Here is a 19,276-nt window from a genome sequence, read left to right as displayed (position 1 = left end):
GATGATAAGTCATGCAAACAGAGTACATATTTGAATTCACCAGATTGCAACAAATCAGAGCAAATACTCCAATAACTAGTTGTTAGCTCCAGCTCCACTTGCTCCACATGCTCCATACTTACATGGGTCTGTAAATGATTAATTACTTCAATAAAGGGAACTTTCACCCCCTTCCTGCCCAGTTCAATTTTCAGCTTTCTGCCCTGTTGCATTTTGAATGACAAATACGCGGTCATGCAACACTGTACCCAAACCAAATTTTTATCATTTGATCATATGACCTAGTCAAGATAACAGAACCACCCTGCGGCCGTAATTTTGCATCCGGCCAGGTGATTAAAAAATGGCACAGATATTTCTCTCATGAAACATTTTTTTAAAACGAATGTATTGATTGTGTGTATAGAAAATGATATATCATTATAATCTTTTGATCTGCATAGTGTCAACCAATACACAATAATATACCGTTTCAAAAAAGACATCACACCGATCATTTACAAAATTCAACACGTGTGAGCTTTTGACATTTTAATGCACTTTACAAATTATTCCTTATTAAAAACTAAACAGTTCCACTTACAATACAATACTGTACTGTAACACACATACATCTAACAGACATGTACAGTATATCTGTAACTGACTACGACTTTGAACAACATCAATATACACTGCAAACCAGTAGAATAGCCAAACATTCCATGGATTTAGTGTACTAATTCCAATCCACAAATTTTAGGGAGAACTTTACATTGAATATCAGTGGTCCATATTAGACATAAGCATAATAGAGTTGATTTTTGCATAGTGGACTATGCTTTTTCATTACATGGGCAAATTTCTTAATTTGTAGTTTTAATATAAGCTTTCTAAACTACAATATGTATAGAGAGAACAATAGCTAGTTAAGTTATATAGAACACTACACAAATGAAGGAGGTGTACACATATTTCATATGTACTTTTGGAACGAAATCATCCTTTATATAGGGAAATATATAGGGGGACAAATTATGAATGTGGTTTTATCTGAAGTTTTACATACTAATATAAAATAAAAATTATGGCATGTTAATGTTATGCAAAATATGCATTGCCTGTTTATCAGAACATTCAAAATTTAGACAAGCAGACATAAAGAGGTTTATTTTTTCAATGATCTATTCAGAAGGACTGGCATAGTGCTGTCCTGTCTGAAACACTCTCTTCATTAGTACTGAGGTGTGTCATTAGCTTGCTATTGCAAAATCCACAGAAAACAATCTGACATAACCAAATTATTCTAGCATGTTTACTCCAAAGCATGTAATTCTGGTCTCCTAAGGTAATCATTGGTACCCTCTATGTACAGCAATTTATGATACCTTTTTTTCTAGTGGATATTAAAGGCTGTTTGCAGTCAGAATCCATCTGTAATGTGCATGAGTTGTTCCATTAATATAACCTATTGAAGTACAAAATACTAAATGGAAATGTGGGGTTTTGGGTGGATACCACTGACTTGAACCATCCATTGGCTTCTTACATCTCCTACTGTTTTCACACTCCCATCCAGAATCTTTGCTCTATCTACTACAGTAATTAAAAAGCTGAATGAGGGACTGTGATCCTGCTGCTCAAAACCCAATTATATAAACTAACTGATAAATGAATAATTCAGTGGTAAAAGTGTGACCAGTGTGTAAGGAACTTGGCAGGGGTATAAATATGAATGCTACAACAGAAAGATCTCAAGAGGAAAGACTTCACCCATCAGAACATTTTTTATCATTTTTGGTTTAGAGGACCTATCCTTAACTGAATAAAAGTCATTTCGTCAACTTAAAATGTCTTCAACCATTGTGCTATGTATGCTAATTCTGTCTCTTCTGAATTTTAAAATACGTATATAGATTTAGTTATTTCAAAAAAATTGCAGGATTTCTCACTTTCGGCCCACTTAGGGAATAGCTTTATAAAAGTCATACACTCAACAATTCTATGCTAATGCCAAAAGACCAATCAATTTTAGGAAAAATTCAGAAAAGCAGATTTAGAAAACATTCATGGAATTGGAGTATATTTTACACACGTTAGTAAATTATTCCAAAAGGCAAAGTAGATAGAATCAAACTTTGACTCTGACTACATCTGTTTATTCAAGACCAACTTTTTCAATGTTTTAGTGGTTGAAAGCTAAACATTATTAAAATGTCTCTTCTTTTTTTGTGCAAGAGCCTCACACTTGATTCACTAATGCATGCATTTTTTCTCTGTGTTTATAATTAATATGAAATGTCTTAATATTGTACATCAATAAAAGTCCATGTTTCATGCAGTATCAATTGCCTTCATACAATGGGTATGCATCATGAACTGCATCACTAGCAAACCCCCTTTTTGATCCAAGACGTCAATGTTTCATGAAACATGAAATTATTATTTGGGGCCATTTCCAGTATTTGACTTTTTATTTGTTGCTAAGGTTTTTTTGAAACAAATATGCAGACAAACAAAGGAATATTTAATTGAAATAAAATACATTGGCCAGCAAATCATTTTTACTTGTAGTTTCCAATTTGAATAGCAGAACGTTCATATACACATCGGAATGTGGCTGGCTGAATTTCCCAGTACTGGACAGGATTGCTGAAAAGGCTGATGCCTGTATAAGAAGCCTTCTTTGTGTTGTATCCAGTGGGGCAGAAATCAGTTGTTGAGACAGCAGCAATTTTGTTGTTGTGGAGGTACACAACCTAAAAAAAATTATCATTTCTGTTAGTATACATGTTATGTAAGACAAGTTTTTTTGTAACTCACGTAAACTTGTTTTTCTTAATCATTCATTATGTGTGCACAGGATTAATTCTGATACAAGAAGGTTATACTGGTGCCTAGAAAAGATTGTACACTAGCAAACAAAGCCATTATTCAGCCAGATATAACCCCTCCGGCACCTGTTATGTTTCAGTTTTTTTTTGCTAGTGTCTTTGGGAGAATGACTGTGTTCTCTGTCTGAGAGAAGAAAAACCTATTATACTTCTATCAAAATTCTCTTCCTCTGGAATAAAGATTTTCTATTTACTGCTGAGCCACAGAGCTAGTTTATACAGTTTTCTGGATCAGCTGATATGGCCATATTAAGACACCACTATGCCAAAGATGCAGGAACAGCCTTTATGATGACCATAGGACACTTGGCACTGCTGTGGGGTCTTGCCACAGCACCAATTATACTGTGTAAGTCAGCCACAGAGCACTTTACAGGTCCAGAGATTCAGTATACATGGTGTCCCTGAAGACTCCTTAGGGAGTATGCCAAGTGGAGGGGGCAAAGTCTTTCTGGTCAGATCCAGCTGGTCTGTAAGTACCCGATTTGATGTCTGCATACCTGCTGCATGATCATAAGCACAGAGAGATCAATCCTGTCAGCTTTTGAGTGGCTTACAGTATTTCTGCCCAAGAGCCAGATATTGACAGCAGTCCCTTGCTAGAGTCCTCCTGCTCCTTGGAGTCTTCCCTGATTCTCTCAAGCATGACCCCTCCTTTACATTATTCAGGGAGAAATTTGCTTCTTTGGATAAAGTTTGGAATGGTTATAACCTATGCCAGGTTTATATTGCTATTTATGACCCCACTGGGAAATTTCACCCTCTCTGTTTTACCGGTTGACCTTGTCATTGAGACAGAAATCCACAACTTTACAGCCGTTACCAGAAAATAATAGAGGACAACTTTTCCAATAGGGACAACTTTTCTGGTGACAACTCTTCAAATGGCTTTTCTATTAATTAGAGTGCCTTTAACTTTCTGCAAAGATTGTGGGAGCCTGCAATGGTCACAGATAAATTCACAATCCTAATTCTTTCACAAATAGTATGGCTCATGACAATATTGTATCCATGACTAATACAGTGAACAGTATTCATTCGTATTTGCTAGGAAGCCTAAAACCAGTCATAGATGTTATTTTCTTGATTTGGGGGCTGTTGCACACTCTGTAATGGTTGGCCTGAACTGGTAAGTGATAACTGGTAAAGATGATTTAATTTTCTTTCCTTCCACCAAGGGTGAAAGGAAAGAAAATCACTTGATACCCTCATCAACAGTCAGTGTTGATGAAGACATCCCTCCTTCAGGGCTGTTCTGCCAGCAGGTGAGGGGGGGGAAACTGAGCCTTCCTGGCTGGAAGAACTCTATGAATACAACTCAGCAGTAATCGAATGTAAAAAATGTGATTTGTAGTTAAGTCGATCGATTGATCGACATCTGTACAATCAGTCCGCCCATAGATGGATCGAATCTCTGTCTGTCCCTGCTGAACCAGTAAACATTTAAATCCATGTATGGCCGGCCTTAATGTATATTGGCTGAACTTACTTTAACTATCATTCAATATGCAATACATACAACTACTATAAACTACTAAATCAAATATATTTGATGTTCAGTGAAAATATAATTAAAATAACTGCAGTCCCATCTACACTAAGATATTGTATGATCATTTTGCATTTAAATAATTCTAAGCAATCATGTCTAACCTAAAATCGTATAAACAGATATATTTAAAGCCAAAATCCAACTTCATCAGTTTAATTTAGAAGACATGGTGGATACCCTCTTATTGACAGTGCTGCAACTCTTTTTTGCTTACCTAGCTAGTGTGACACACAGTTATTACCCAATTTTCCTCTGGACTGGGATGTTCACATCATTACTGATGTCCAGTGGCGGAATTACCAGGGTTGCAACAGTTGTACTTGCGACGGGGCCCTGGCATTCCGTCACTGTAGGGGGGCCCCAGCGGAGTTGCTATTCGCATGGCTCTGAGCAGAGAGCATGCCTCTCATGGAACAGCACATAGTCAGGATTGACAGTTCTATCTCCCCCTCCATCCGTCCTCTCTCGCACAGGAAGACAGATGACAGAGCTGATCTGCTCCCCCTTCTCCCCCTTCCCCTCTCCTGTGTGTGCTCTGCGGGCAGTCAAGTGTGAAGCTAACAAGCTCACATTTCCCATGGAGCACACACAGTAGAGGGGAGGGGGGAGAAGTGGGAACAGATCAGCTGGTTCCTCTGTCATCCTGTGCGAGAGAGGATGAATGGAGGGAGAGATAGAACTGTCAATGCTGGCTCTGTGCTGTTCCATGAGAGACATGCTCTCCACTCAGAGCTGTGCTGTCCTTAGAATGCAGATGGCACTGATGGACACTGATAGAAGGTACCGATGAGCACTGATAGAAGGTACCGATGGACACTGATAGAAGGTCCTGCTGCTAGAATAATTTTATGAATACTGCAAGAAAAGTATGGATCCTTTGGACCTTTTTTTGTCCACCTCAATAAGCTGTTAGCTTACTGTTATGCCTTATACAATCAAACTGTAATTTATGTTTCATCATTTTGGTAAATTCACAAGAGCTAGCCCACAAAATGATTTGGATCTTGGGAGCTGTAGTCTGGTAGAGGGAGCCTATTTCAGCAGGAAAAGATATAAGGTACCCTTGTATACACAGAAGAAACTTTGGGTAAAGTTGCAAATCAAAATAAAAAAAATTACAGAAGAAAACTTATACTCTACCTGGATGTATTTGTGTTCATTGAGTCCACCAGGCACCTGTGTCAGACTGTTGTGATCTAAATGTAGTTCCCGTAAATGAGGTACATCAGAAATGGACCCATTTTCAACAGTAATGATATTGTTGTAGCTCAACCCCAATCTGCAACCATAATGACAGACAATGTATCATTTGTATATATGTATAAACAAAAAAAAATTCTCAAACAGAGATGTTGATACAAGATTAATAATTTAGATTTGTTTTCTTTTGTTGTGCAATATATGTGTAGGCATGTCTTAATACAGGGTTAGGGAAAAAAGACCTACCCCCTTTACTTTCACCATGATTTCATTGATGTTTTAAAAGGAATCCCAATTCTGTCAGTCCAGAAGGTGGATGTATAGTATATTACACAAAGCTCAGGAGCATTACGGAAATGTAAATATACAGAAGACCTCAGGTAACAAATGCTGTAAATAATATGCTGTGTTGGGGGCATATACTGTTCAAAGCAACCATTTTTTCCATCCCATGCAGAGGTAGCGCTGCCTGTGTGTCCGTGTGCGCACACAAACACACACTGGCAGCCAGCTCAGTGACCCTGAGCCTGTTAAAAGTAAAAGGTGAATCCCAGACAGCAAAAGCTTCTCTCAAAGGGCACACAACATTAGCTCAAACTATGGAAATACAGAAAGGATCGCCAGACAAAAAGCAGATGAAACAGTCCAAGATATCTTTATCTCTTGGGAAATAAACCATATTAAAAACAGGCAAGACATGTTGGGCACAACACCACTTCCCATTTATCAGAGCTAAAAAAAAAAAAATATAAAACACAGTCATATAATAATAATATGTATATTATTAGATACAATCTTTCATCATTCTAGCAGCTGCTTCCAATGGCCTCATGGGTGAATTGGCACTGTCTAAATACCATAAAACCACAACGTCAAGCATGAGTTGTTGTAACTTAGCCATATAAAATTTAAATTGGCACCATTTGTTACAACTGGATAGGCACACACACACACACTACATTGTTGTTGTTAAATCCAAAGGAGAATTTACAATAAAATGGTTCGGAAATGTAATAGATTACTTACATAGGCTTTCACACTGCATAATTGTTCTACAAGAGCACAGATATCGTACAATCCAAAAATTATGTGACCAAGCATCGTTCAGGGAGGACATAAATATTTGAATATTTGTAAAGCACTTAGTAAAATGTCGGTGCTATATAAACAATTGTAACTGATAAATGTGTAAGAACAATTGTATGCACTGAAAAAGCAAAACAGGGAGCTAAATACTATAAAATGTTGCCACAAGGAGGCAGAGACAGGGTATTTGCTTAGCCTAACAGAACGTTTTTTTGAGAGTAACAATAAAGCTGTCATTGCTGACCTTTTTAAAAATTGCTTGTTGCTTACCATCTTGCATCAATACATTGAATCACTGACCAGAAAAAAGAAATCCACTTTTTTAATTACTTTCCTTATCTACCGGTAACTTGAGGTGATTGTTGCTATATTAGTGCAATTGCAACAGAAATAATTGAGCAGTAGGGTATATCCCCTTCTACAAGATTCAAGCAGTACTAATACACAAAGTTTAAGAAGAATTTTAAGTAAGGCAATCGCTGAGGGGAAAAACACAATCAGTTGATCCAAAAGAAGGTAAAAAAACAACAACAACAATACAGCTTGATCCAATTTGCTCCAACAAGGAAAAAAATCCTTCCTTTTTTTTTTTTTTGCACTGGCATCCAGGTTTTCGGGACAGGACTATTATTATTATTTTAGAGAATACAGAACCAAGTATCATGTTGTGCTACTCAGTAATTTGTATGGAATTTGATAGGCCCCACCCCTGCAACAATGGATTCCCTCATGCTCTGAGGAAACTCGTGTCACGAGTGAAACACGCCAGTATGACGCCATCACACTCCATGCTCTGAGGGCACGGATTGCCTGCTACAGATACGCCCCACTCGACCCCCCTGGAAGTATGTTTGGAATGCCGAAGTGATCCCTGGACGTCTGTAGTTATGGCGCTAGACACCAGTTACACACGTGGAGCAGTGAGCGGAACTTCTCTCTCCATTCTGTGAGAATCAATCCATCTCCATAGCAACTGGATGATTGGAAGACCGGTTTGCAGGACAACCCATAACGAAATACCAGGAGATTAGTGAGCTGTATCAACGTCTATTACACCCAGTCAGGGACTGAACTTTATACACCCATATACACTCACATCCGCTACAGGTAACTGATAGCTGTTTCCTTAGCCCCAGCGGGATATTTAACGTGGGCTTAGACTGTCCTCTGCCAACAACCAGCTGCTTTACCTGCTCCCTAACTGCTGTGTACCATCTCCAGATTTGCCCTATTCACCCCACCTCCCCTTTCCTTTTCCCTTTACCCACTGGAATTATCTGGATTTCTTCCCTCCACTTCGGGGAATGTCTTTCATAAGGACCGCTATCTAATTCATCACTGAAGTTATCTGTGAAGTTGCTATTCTCACCTGTGGAGTATCACATGGAATTACGGGCTAAATATTTTAGTTATTTATTTATTTAATGCTACGCAGCACTAATTGCCAGGTGTCTGGTGCCTACAATCTCTTAGGCCGCGTACACACGGGAGGACTGTTCGCCCAACCTTGTCCGCTGAACAGTGTTTGGGCGGACAGTCCGCTCGTGTGTGGGCTTTCAGCGGACAGTTTCAGCGGACAGTTGGACGGACAAAGTCTTTCGGAAATTCCGAAAAACTGTCCGCTGAAACCGTGTTTGAGCGAACAGTCCGCCCGTGTGTGGGCCTGTCCGCTGTACTTTCGAAATGAGCGGACTGTTCCCGCTCGGAAAGTCCGCCCATTTCGAGCGCGTGTACAGGTAGGCGGGGCCCGCGAAGGAGACGTCGCGGGCTCCGCCGCCTGGAATGGGCTTAAAGGGGAACCCCAACGCCGAAAAAAATCGGCGTGGGGGTTCCCCCAAAGTCCACACCAGACCCTTGTCCGAGCACGCTACCCGGCCGGCCAGGAAAGGGGGGCGAGCGAGCGCGCCCCCCTCCTGAGCCGTACCAGGCCGCGTGCCCTCAACATGGGGGGGTGCCTTGGGGAAGGGGGGGCCGCGCGCCCCCCCCACCCCAAAGCACCTTGTCCCCATGTTGATGAGGACAAGGGCCTCTTCCCGACAACCCTGGCCGTTGGTTGTCGGGGTCTGCGGGCGGGGGGCTTATCGGAATCCGGGAGCCCCCTTTAAGAAGGGGGCCCCCGGATACCAGCCCCCCACCCTATGTGAATGAGTATGGGGTACAATGTACCCCTACCCATTCACCTGTGAAATAAAGTACAAAAAAAAACACAACACAGGGAAAAAATATTTTATTGCACAGCTCCGGGGGTCTTCCGTCTTCGGGGGTCTTCTCGCCGGACTCCTCCGCTATCTGTGTGTAGCTCTTTTACTAGCGGAGGAGTCCGGCTTTCTTCCTCCCCGCCGCCGGCCTCTTCTCCCGATTTCGGGGGTCTTGTCCCCCTCTTCGGTTCTTCTGCCGGGCCACCGCGCCTTCTTGTAGCTCTTTTGCAGGCGGTGGCCCGGTCTTCTGTCGCCGCTGCCTTCCGTTCTTCTGTCGCCGCCTTCGGTTCTTCTGCCGGGCCACCGCGCCTTCTTGTAGCTCTTTTACAGGCGGTGGCCCGGTCTTCTGTCGCCGCTGTCGTCGCCGCCGCCGCCGCCTTCCGTTCTTCTTCTTCTTCTTCTTGTTCTTCTTCTTCTTCCCCAGGAGATGTTGACTCGACGAGCTCTCCGGCCGGAATGCCAGAGCCGCGCTGTGCGGTCACTTATATAGTGACAATGGGGCGGTGTCACATGGTATATGTCACATGGGTTGGTCACATGGGTTGATGTCACATGGGGACTATGACATCGTAAGGGGGCGGGGTCACCATGTGACCAACCCATGTGACATATACCATGTGACACCGCCCCATTGTCACTATATAAGTGACCGCACAGCGCGGCTCTGGCATTCCGGCCGGAGAGCTCGTCGAGTCAACATCTCCTGGGGAAGAAGAAGAAGAACAAGAAGAAGAAGAAGAACGGAAGGCGGCGGCGGCGGCGACGACAGCGGCGACAGAAGACCGGGCCACCGCCTGTAAAAGAGCTACAAGAAGGCGCGGTGGCCCGGCAGAAGAACCGAAGGCGGCGACAGAAGAACGGAAGGCAGCGGCGACAGAAGACCGGGCCACCGCCTGCAAAAGAGCTACAAGAAGGCGCGGTGGCCCGGCAGAAGAACCGAAGAGGGGGACAAGACCCCCGAAGTCGGGAGAAGAGGCCGGCGGCGGGGAGGAAGAAAGCCGGACTCCTCCGCTAGTAAAAGAGCTACACACAGATAGCGGAGGAGTCCGGCGAGAAGACCCCCGAAGACGGAAGACCCCCGGAGCTGTGCAATAAAATATTTTTTCCCTGTGTTGTGTTTTTTTTTGTACTTTATTTCACAGGTGAATGGGTAGGGGTACATTGTACCCCATACTCATTCACATAGGGTGGGGGGCCGGTATCCGGGGGCCCCCTTCTTAAAGGGGGCTCCCGGATTCCGATAAGCCCCCCGCCCGCAGACCCCGACAACCAACGGCCAGGGTTGTCGGGAAGAGGCCCTTGTCCTCATCAACATGGGGACAAGGTGCTTTGGGGTGGGGGGGCCACGCGGCCCCCCCTTCCCCAAGGCACCCCCCCATGTTGAGGGCACGCGGCCTGGTACGGCTCAGGAGGGGGGGCGCGCTCGCTCGCCCCCCTTTCCTGGCCGGCCGGGTAGCGTGCTCGGACAAGGGTCTGGTGTGGACTTTGGGGGAACCCCCACGCCGATTTTTTTCGGCGTTGGGGTTCCCCTTTAAGCCCATTCCAGGCAGCGGAGCCTGCGACGTCTCCTTCGCGGGCCCCGCCTACCTGTACACGCGCTCGAAATGGGCGGATTTGCCTCCGCCTTACGTGGGCGAGTCCGTTCATTTCAAAAGTTGAGCGGACTGTTTGGCAAACAGTTCGTTGAAACAGTCCGCTCGTGTGTGGGCAAGTCCGCTCATGCAAATTTTGAGCGGACTGTTTGCCGAAACTGTTTGACGAACAAGGTTGGGCAAACAGTCCGCGCGTGTGTACGCGGCCTTACACTCTATACATCCAGCGGTAATATCAATAATGCATTATTAATGGTGTTAATAAATCATGTCATTTGCACAAGGCTTTAAGGAATAGGAGAAATGCCTAGGAGTAAAGTACAACCTTAGAATTTACCTTAGATTTTTCTACTGATTCATTGGCTTAAAGTCATCATAATTTTTAACTGTCAGTTAAGAAAAAAAAAACACTCACTACTGGTAATGTCAGCAGCTGTACAGTATATTGAAGCCTAATAACTCTCTAGTAAAGCAGTGTACCATATTTTGGAATTTGTACATGTCCAAGGTATGCTATATATTTCAGGTGCTTCCTTTAAAAATTCCCAAAAGCACATTTTTGTGCAGTCTGGAATGTGTTATCTGAGAAAGGGTGCAGTATTTAGAAAGTGCGTTGTATGTCGGTGCTTGCCTTCCAATTATTGTGCCTCTAGGGCAGCCTTTCTCAACCTTTTTAACAGTAAGGAACCCTTGAAATAACTTTCAGATCTTAGGGAACCACAGTTAATAATTATTATATCTATAGCCCATAGGACGCTAGTGTAAACATAAAGTTCTGAATAGGGATGAGCCAAAAGTACCTGGGTTTGGTTTGCAGGAGGTTTATTGAACTGTGCTGAAGGTTTGAATTTTAAACCCCCATGGATCTGAAATTTTTTAATTAGTTCTGGATGATTTCAAGGCTAGTGAGCTATTTTTATTTTGATTTTAATGGGCAAGGAGGACTGGGCACTGAGGAATTTGTACAAATGCAGGGAGCAGTTATTAACCTCCCTGGTGGTATGATTATTTCAGATTTTTTATGCTGAAATCGGTACAATTATTTTGCATGGAAATTTGGCATTTTTTTATTGCAGGCCTGTAATTCTTAGGAATAACTCACTTAAATCTGTCCAAACAAGAGTCTAGTAGACATCCTGGGTATGATAAAGTTGAAAAACAAAATCATAAATTATAATATAATAAATAACTATAAATAATTATAACAAATAGTAGTATAATAATAATAAAAATTATTCAATAATATAATGAAATCAAAAACACTGAAATGTGCTCAGTTGCAGAATTGTCACTGCCATTACTTTCAGTGTTTGATGACGGATTTCCCCACAAAACACTATCACTCAATTTTTCAAGTGATTATAATGTATTATTGCTGTTTTCTAGCTGGTCTAGAACCACTTGTGATGTAAAGGGACGGTCTTGGTTGCTATGGACAATCTCCAGTTTCCAGGCAGAAAGAACAGTATTTATAATATAAAACTGCATGCAGTTATTATATTATATTATTTTTTATACGGACCACTAGGAGCAAAAGTGATGTGAAATAAATTGATACAGTAATGTAATCTGTAAGATTACAGTGTATTGTATGTGTATTGTGTGATTTACTTTTTGAATTTGGTGCCGTTCTCCGTCCCCGTGCGTCGCAACGCTCGCAGGGAACGGAGTTCGGCTCAGTGATAGATCAAGCGGAGGACAGAGCGTGCACACAGTGTGGGGAGGATATTGCAGTATCCTGGAGACAAGGAGAGTAACGTCTTCCTGGATCCTGCAATGCAATCCCAAATGTGGCTTAGGGTTACCTCTTTTGGTACTGGAAATCCACCCGAGCCACACTCTGGAATACGGCTAGGGGGGTTAAAGGAGTTGAAAAGGCAGATTTTTTTTATCTTAATGCATTCTATGCATTAAGATAAAAAACCTTCTGTGTGTAGCAGCTGCCCTCAGCCAACCTAATACTTACCTGAGACCCCTCTCTGTCCAGTGATGTCCAAGAGTCCCTCAGCCACCTGGGACCCTCCCTCCTGATTGTCTGAGACACAGCAATGGTGCCATTGGCTCCAGTTGCTGTTAATCAAAGTCAGTTAGCCAATCAGGGGAGAGGGGGGGACAAACAGAAGCTCACTGTCTGAATGGACCCACGGAGCTTCAGCTCAAATCAGGTGCCTCCATAGCAAGCTGTTTTCTGTGTGGGCATTCGACAGGAGGTAGGGGCCAGGAGCAGCAAAGAGGGACCCGAGAAGAGGATGCCAGGCTGTCCTGTGCAAAACCAACTGCACAGAGGAGGTAAGTATAACCTGTTTGTTATTTAAAAAAAAACAAGACTTCATTTTGATCCTTAATTAGTGAACCATTTTATGTCCTAACCCTTCATGTGAAGTGGCACATCTGTATGACATATACAATATACTACAGCAAAATGGCATTTAAATTGATGGTAAACTATATTTACCTTCCAGCTTTGTTTTTTTTTCTTAAAAGAAAAAACAAGACAGCGTAGAGACCCCTGCCTCCAAAATGCATACCAGACTCTTAGCGGTCTGGCGTGTATTGTGAAAGACCCTTGGGGTGGGGGAGTTCCAAGAACATATTTTACTGAAAAGAAGGTGACAGGGAAATGTAAATGCCTGGCAATTTTTTATTACTATTTCTAAAATGTCATACTAGACCCATACCTTTGATGAGGCTCTGCTACAGATTTTAAGGGGGTACGCCAAGCAACATAGGCTTCCTCCAAAATACATACTACGCCCTCATTTGATTATGTAGCCTGTCAAGGAAAAGGGGGAATGAGCATACATCATGCAGGCCCTATACCTCAACATGCCAGGGAAACCCCCGTAGCAAATCTCTTTGTCCCCATGTTGATGAAGACAGGGTCTTCTTCCCCACAGCCCCGGTCTGTTCAATGTGGGGGTCTGCAGGCTGGGGGACTTTAAAATATGGAATCTGGAACCCCCTTTAAATATAGCCCCCCTAGATATAGCTCTCTCCCCTCTGGTGAATGAGTAAGGGGTACATAGCAAACTGTCCCACCAAGTAAATTCATTATCAGTCATGTCATCCAAAAATGCAGATTCTTGTCAATCATGATACCATCCAGCGCTGTGCTCGATAGGCTCTCTCAGGGCAGATTAACTATTAGATTGTAAGCTCTTCTGAGCAGGGCCCTCTTAATCCTCTTGTATTGTATTGTAACAGTATTGTCTCCTTTTTATATTGTAAAATGCTGCGTAAATTGCTGGCGCTATATAAATCCTGAATAATAATAATAGCAGTGGGAGCCATCATCAATCAAAGCCTGTGATGAGGGATTGGGGGTCAGGATCCAGCCACACTGTCTGTATCGATCGAGTTCGCAGGTGTGCCACTATAGGAAGCAGCTTTCCATGGTGGCATGTGAAGAAGAGGAGGAGCACCGGCAGGAGACCCAAGAAGGGGAGGATTGGGGTTGCTCTGTGCAAAACCATTGCACAGAGCACGTGAGTATAACATGTTTGTTATTTACATTTTTTTTTATTTATAATCACTTTAAGGCTGTTTTATCACCGGTTCACCGAACTGTGAATAGGCTGGGTTCTGGTCGAATCTGAACCGAAGCCCAAAGCTCATCATCATAAAAGTATATAGTTATTAAATCAATAGAATTTGTGTATAGGCAAGGAATAAACTAGTATTAGTACCACACTTACTTTGCGAGGTTGTTCAGTCCATTGAAACTGTCAGCATCAACTTTTGTAATTTTGTTACCATCAAGATGCAGCTCAGTTAGAGAAGTTGGTAAACCTAATCACAAAGAAAAATACAGCATATTAGCTAGAATCAATGTTCATACCATATACAAATCCCATTGAAATAACATCAAATTCACTAGGACTTATGAAAAGTCACAAAGTTGGAGCTAAAGAACATTTTCAACATTATTAACAGAGAAATGTTCATATTTGTATCACAAATTGTCTGTGAGGGAAATTCTAGTGTGTACTGAAATCTCCCATCTAATCCTGACTGACTTTTGTTTATCCGTGTAATACAATCAGGGGGTCTAACCCTTCACAAAACCCCCATAAGTTACAGAAGAAGAGTGATTGATTTTACTGTTGATGTTATTTGGTAGTCTAAATTCAGGTTTATGTGTTGCACAAGTGTTAACAGACAATCATAACACACTTCAATACCACATTTCATGAACAGGTGCTGACATGATTGAAATCTAAAACTTACGTTTTTAGATCTGGAAAAAAAAAAACAGAAAAAAACAGAAAGCCGATTTGAGTGAGATTGAGGACTTATAACTGGGACTTGCTGATTGGCAGAGCGAATGACAGAAGAGAGCCCTGTGCTGGTAAACACAGGGTTCTCAACAGGCATCAGCAATGTGTCAGGTTTTTTTTTTTTTCTCCCTGCAAAGCAGGTATTGAAAACAGACACATCGCTCAATAAAAGCAGCACATACGACACACAGTAAACATTGTTAGGCACACAGTTAACCCTTTGGTTGCCCCTAAATGTTAACTCCTTCCCAGCAAGTGTCATTAGTACAGTTCCTCATGACTAAGCTCCCGGGGGCAGAGTCAAATGCGTTGGGGACCTGGCCTGGTTGGTGTCCATTCTGAGGTTGCCACTCTACTTACCAATTCAGTACACCTAGATGTGTGACTTTTAGGGGCCACCCCATTGTTCTCTGAAGTCATTAGTACAGTGACAGTGTATATATTAGCACTGATCACTGTATTAGTGTCACTGATGATGTCAGTTAGTCAGTTCCCACAAAGTGTCAATTAGTGTCAGATTTTCCGCTGCACTATCACAGTCCCACTATAAGTCACTGATCACTGTCGCTACTAGTATAAAAAATAAAAAAAATAAAAAAATTCCAGTATATATACCATTGTTTGTAAATGCCATAACTTTCACGCAAATCAATTAATATACACTTATTTGGTATTTATTTTACCAAAGACATGTAGCAGAATACATTTTGGCCTACATTTATGAAGAAATCTTATTTTTATAAAAAAATTTTGCTTTGAAAACATTTTATAACAGAAAGTAAAAGAAAATGTTTTCTTTATTTATACATATAATGTAAAAAAAAATCCAGTGGCAATCAAATACCACAAAAAAAAGCTCTATTTGCGTGAACATTTTTTATAAAATTAATTTGGGTACAGCTCTGCATGACCTCGTAATAGCCAGTTAAAATAGAGCAGTGCTACGAGACAAAACATGGGCTGGCCATGAAGTGGGTAAAATCTTCCAGAGTATAAGTGGTCAATGTAACTGATACTCCATCTTTTTCAGCTTTAGTGTACCTTAAAGCGAATCTGTCAGGACAGGAGCTGTTTGTGACGGCCTTGTAATACTTATCTAAACAGCTGATGTGCACATACTTGTTCCAGGTCAGTGACCTAGCTAATAATAAAGAAAGAAGACAGCACCTAGCCTACAGGTATAGGAAAGCCCATATATTTTTGTTCTGACAGGTTCAGTATAAGAACATGTTGTATTTTCAAAGCTGAGCCGGGAATTGGACAAAGCAGACAATTCAATTAAAGCATAACAACTGATGTAAGCATTTTAATGAGAGATTTATTGATGCTCTAACTACAAAACGAAATACCTGAACCCCTATTATTAGTAATTATTAAATAATATTTGGTGGTCTGGTCTATTTATCAAGAAAGTCTTGATATAAAAACATTTTAGACCAATTACCACATTGAATAATTAGACCCTCCATTTTTTTTTTCTAGGATGAAATATAGAAGGTTTAGGACATACAAAAATGTAAATCAATGCAATTTATATAAAATCACTAGCATACTGTATATTCTTCTAGACAATGAAAGATAAAGGATTTTCCCTCAAAAGTGAAAAGTGAAACTTGTACAGTAATAATTAATTGAAATATAGTATGATTTCCACAGAAGAGATCAAAGTTGAAATTTAAACAAATAACTAAACAGAACAAAAAAAAAAAAAAAAACATATCTATGGGAATAGTTTTATCTGAAAAATTATGTGACTTTTTTTGTGATCTAGGTATTCCTGCCAGAGAGTCAGACATTCAACCCTTACTGCAGCAGCTTTAGAGCCTTGCTGGTTAAGAACATTCTCCAACCTGGAGTCCGGACGATAAAATAGCAATAGCATAGTGATAAGTTCATCTATCTGTTTTTACACGCACTTTACTTAGTTTGGTGATTGGCTGCAGAGAATACCTTTATTGTCTATACTCCTTTTTCTTTATTTTGTTTTATTTTAAAGCAACAGTTGAAACTGAAGTCCAGGCAGATAAAAGATAGACACAGATGAATCTAGCTCTGTACTGTATTCATTTGTACACGTGTAGGCATCTGCTGCCCTCTACTTTCTGTATTTATAATTGCCTGGGCTGCTGATATATCATGTATGCACTTCCTGTCTCTAGGTTGTTGGCTTGAAAACCCCAGAAGGAGGAATTGGAGAGAGAAAGTCTGAGACTACGTGTCCTGTCCATTGGAAAGCTGTTACTAGGGATTATAAGGCAAGAGTTGATATGTTAAATAGGTTACTATTGTAGCATAGTATAGCATCTGGGTATATATAGTACCGGGTTGGACCTCTTTTGTATTCAGAACTGCCTTAATTCTTTGTGGCATAGATTCAAAAAGGTGTTGGAAACATTTCTCAGATATTTTGGGCCACATTGACATGGTAGCATCATGCAGTTGCTGCAGATTTGTCAGCTGCACATCCATGATGCAAATCTCCTGCAATTCATCCCAAAGGTACTCTATTGGATTGAGATCTGGTGACTGTGGAGGCCATTTGAGTACAGTGACCTCATTGTCATCTTAAAGAAACCAGTTTGAGATGATCTGAGCTTTGTGACATGGTGCATTATCCTGCTGAAAGTAGCCATCGGAAGATGGGTACACTGTAGTCATAAAGGGATGGACAAGGCAGGGTAGATCCATGATTTCATGTTATTTATTCCAAATTCCGAACCTACCATCTGAATGTTGCAGCTGAAATCAAGACTCATCAGACCAGGCAACTGTTTTCCAATCTTCTATTGTCCAATTTTGGTGAGCCTGTGCAAATTGTAGCCTCCGTTTCCTGTTCTTAGCTGACAGGAGTGGCACCCATGTGGTCTTCTGTTCCTGTAGCCCATCTGCCTCCTGCCTCAGGGTTTGATGTGTTGTGCATTTAGAGATGGTATTCTGTATACCTTGTAACAAGTGGTTATTAGTGTTGCCTTTCTATCATCTCGATTTAGTCTGCCCATTCTCCTCTGACCTCTGACATCAACAAGGCATTTTCATCCACACAACTGCCGCTCATTGGATATTTTCTCTATGCAATTCTCTGTAAACCCTAGAGATGGTTGTGCATGAAAATCCCAATATATCAGCAGTTTTTGAAATACTCAGACTAGCCAGTCTGGCACCAACAACCATGTCATGTTCAAAGTCACTTAAATCCACTTTCTTCTCTATTCTGATGCTCATTTAAAACTTCAGAAAGTTGCCTTTGTCACGTCTAGATGTCTAAATGTATTGAATTGCTGCCATGATATTGACTGACTGATTAGTAATTTGTATTACCAAGCAATTGAACAGGAATACCTCATAAGGTGGCTGGTGAGTGTATATGTATATCTCAATCATTGATCTCATACATGCGCTATACCAGTTAACTAAATCTGTGATATGATGAATGTGTGTAGTTGTCACCTTGCTGTAAGTTAGTAGGTGAACCTGTTTATTGCAATAGAGTTTATATGCAGCTTCTGTTATTTTCATTAACCCTTTTCCTACTGGTCTTGGATTCTATAACTAGTTTAAGCTTAAGGCTGAATAACCAATGAGGTTATCAGTCTACTACAATTAATTTCACTTTCAAGTCCTAGACTGGGGGAGGGGCAAGGGACCTATATGTGTTATTTCACTCCAGCAGAGAAAAAAAAACTGTCTCTTGCCCTGCCAGACAGGGTTGTGCTGTGTAGCAGAGCTGTATAAATCACAGAACTGGAAACAGTAAAATACAAAACCTTTGACAGGTACAACAGCCCCCATTGCATCTGTGTTTTGAGCTATTTGCCTGGAGTTCAGTTTTAATTCTGCTAAAAAAATAAACTGCTTTTAGCCTCTTGCAAACCCTGTGCAGCAGAGCTCAGAGTGAAGAAGAGAGAAGCAGCACAAGGATCCAATTTTTTGTGTCAAAGTGCAGGATAATACTAAAAGGAAAAGAGTGAAGAGTTACAGAGAAGTGGACTTCTTATTTGCTGCTTCTCTATTTACAGGGAAGGGAGGGACAAGACCTGTAAGTGTTACTGAACTGCTGCAGAGGAAAATCAGGTTTTCTGCCTTGTCAGACAGGCCTGTGGTATGTAATAGACAGCCTTTAAAATTTCCACTCACCTGGTTGCCTTAGCAGAGGCCGAGTGTGGAGCAGGGAAGGACTGGGCTGACAGTTTCTTGGCTGATCTCTTCTGGCAGAAGCAATGCGGCCATCAGAGCGGCCCAGATGGAGACTCCCTGCCCCCCAGATGCCCTGTAAAAGAGGCTGCACTGCTCCAGAAGTGATCAGCCAGGAAACTGTCAGGAGGATCTGGTGGCTGGATCACACAGAGTGGGGATCTCCCACTGAGACACAGCTTGTATATGAATAGCCGACCCTGTCAAATAAAGTCCCGTGTCCAGGACCAGTTTCTATGATAGCCCACTGGCCCAATGCTAGTCCAGGAGGTGGGACTTTGTTTTACAGTGGCTGGGTATTCATAAT

At 41.6% G+C, this 19,276-nt stretch overlaps 1 protein-coding gene across 1 annotated transcript in view; it reads right to left on the bottom strand.

Annotated features, from left to right (window-relative positions):
* Window positions 1-496: 496 nt before the first annotated feature.
* The window catches only part of DCN (decorin), a 59,208-nt gene continuing 40,428 nt past the window's right edge, over window positions 497-19,276 (bottom strand). The window contains exons 6-8 of the mRNA XM_077470886.1: window positions 14,197-14,290; window positions 5,566-5,704; window positions 497-2,738 (exon numbers count right to left, since the gene is read on the bottom strand). Of these exons, the coding sequence (XP_077327012.1) occupies window positions 2,544-2,738; window positions 5,566-5,704; window positions 14,197-14,290 (428 nt within the window). The 3' untranslated portion in view covers window positions 497-2,543. The remainder of the gene's footprint in view (window positions 2,739-5,565; window positions 5,705-14,196; window positions 14,291-19,276) is intronic.

The sequence above is a fragment of the Lithobates pipiens genome, unplaced genomic scaffold (assembly GCF_037356315.1).
Source record: "Lithobates pipiens isolate NorthernLeopardFrog02 unplaced genomic scaffold, aLitPip1_a1.2 Scaffold_8, whole genome shotgun sequence".
NCBI classification, from domain to species: Eukaryota; Metazoa; Chordata; class Amphibia; order Anura; family Ranidae; genus Lithobates; species Lithobates pipiens.
The sequence above is the reverse complement of the archived record's forward strand: the minus strand, read 5'-3'. Positions and strand labels throughout refer to the sequence as shown.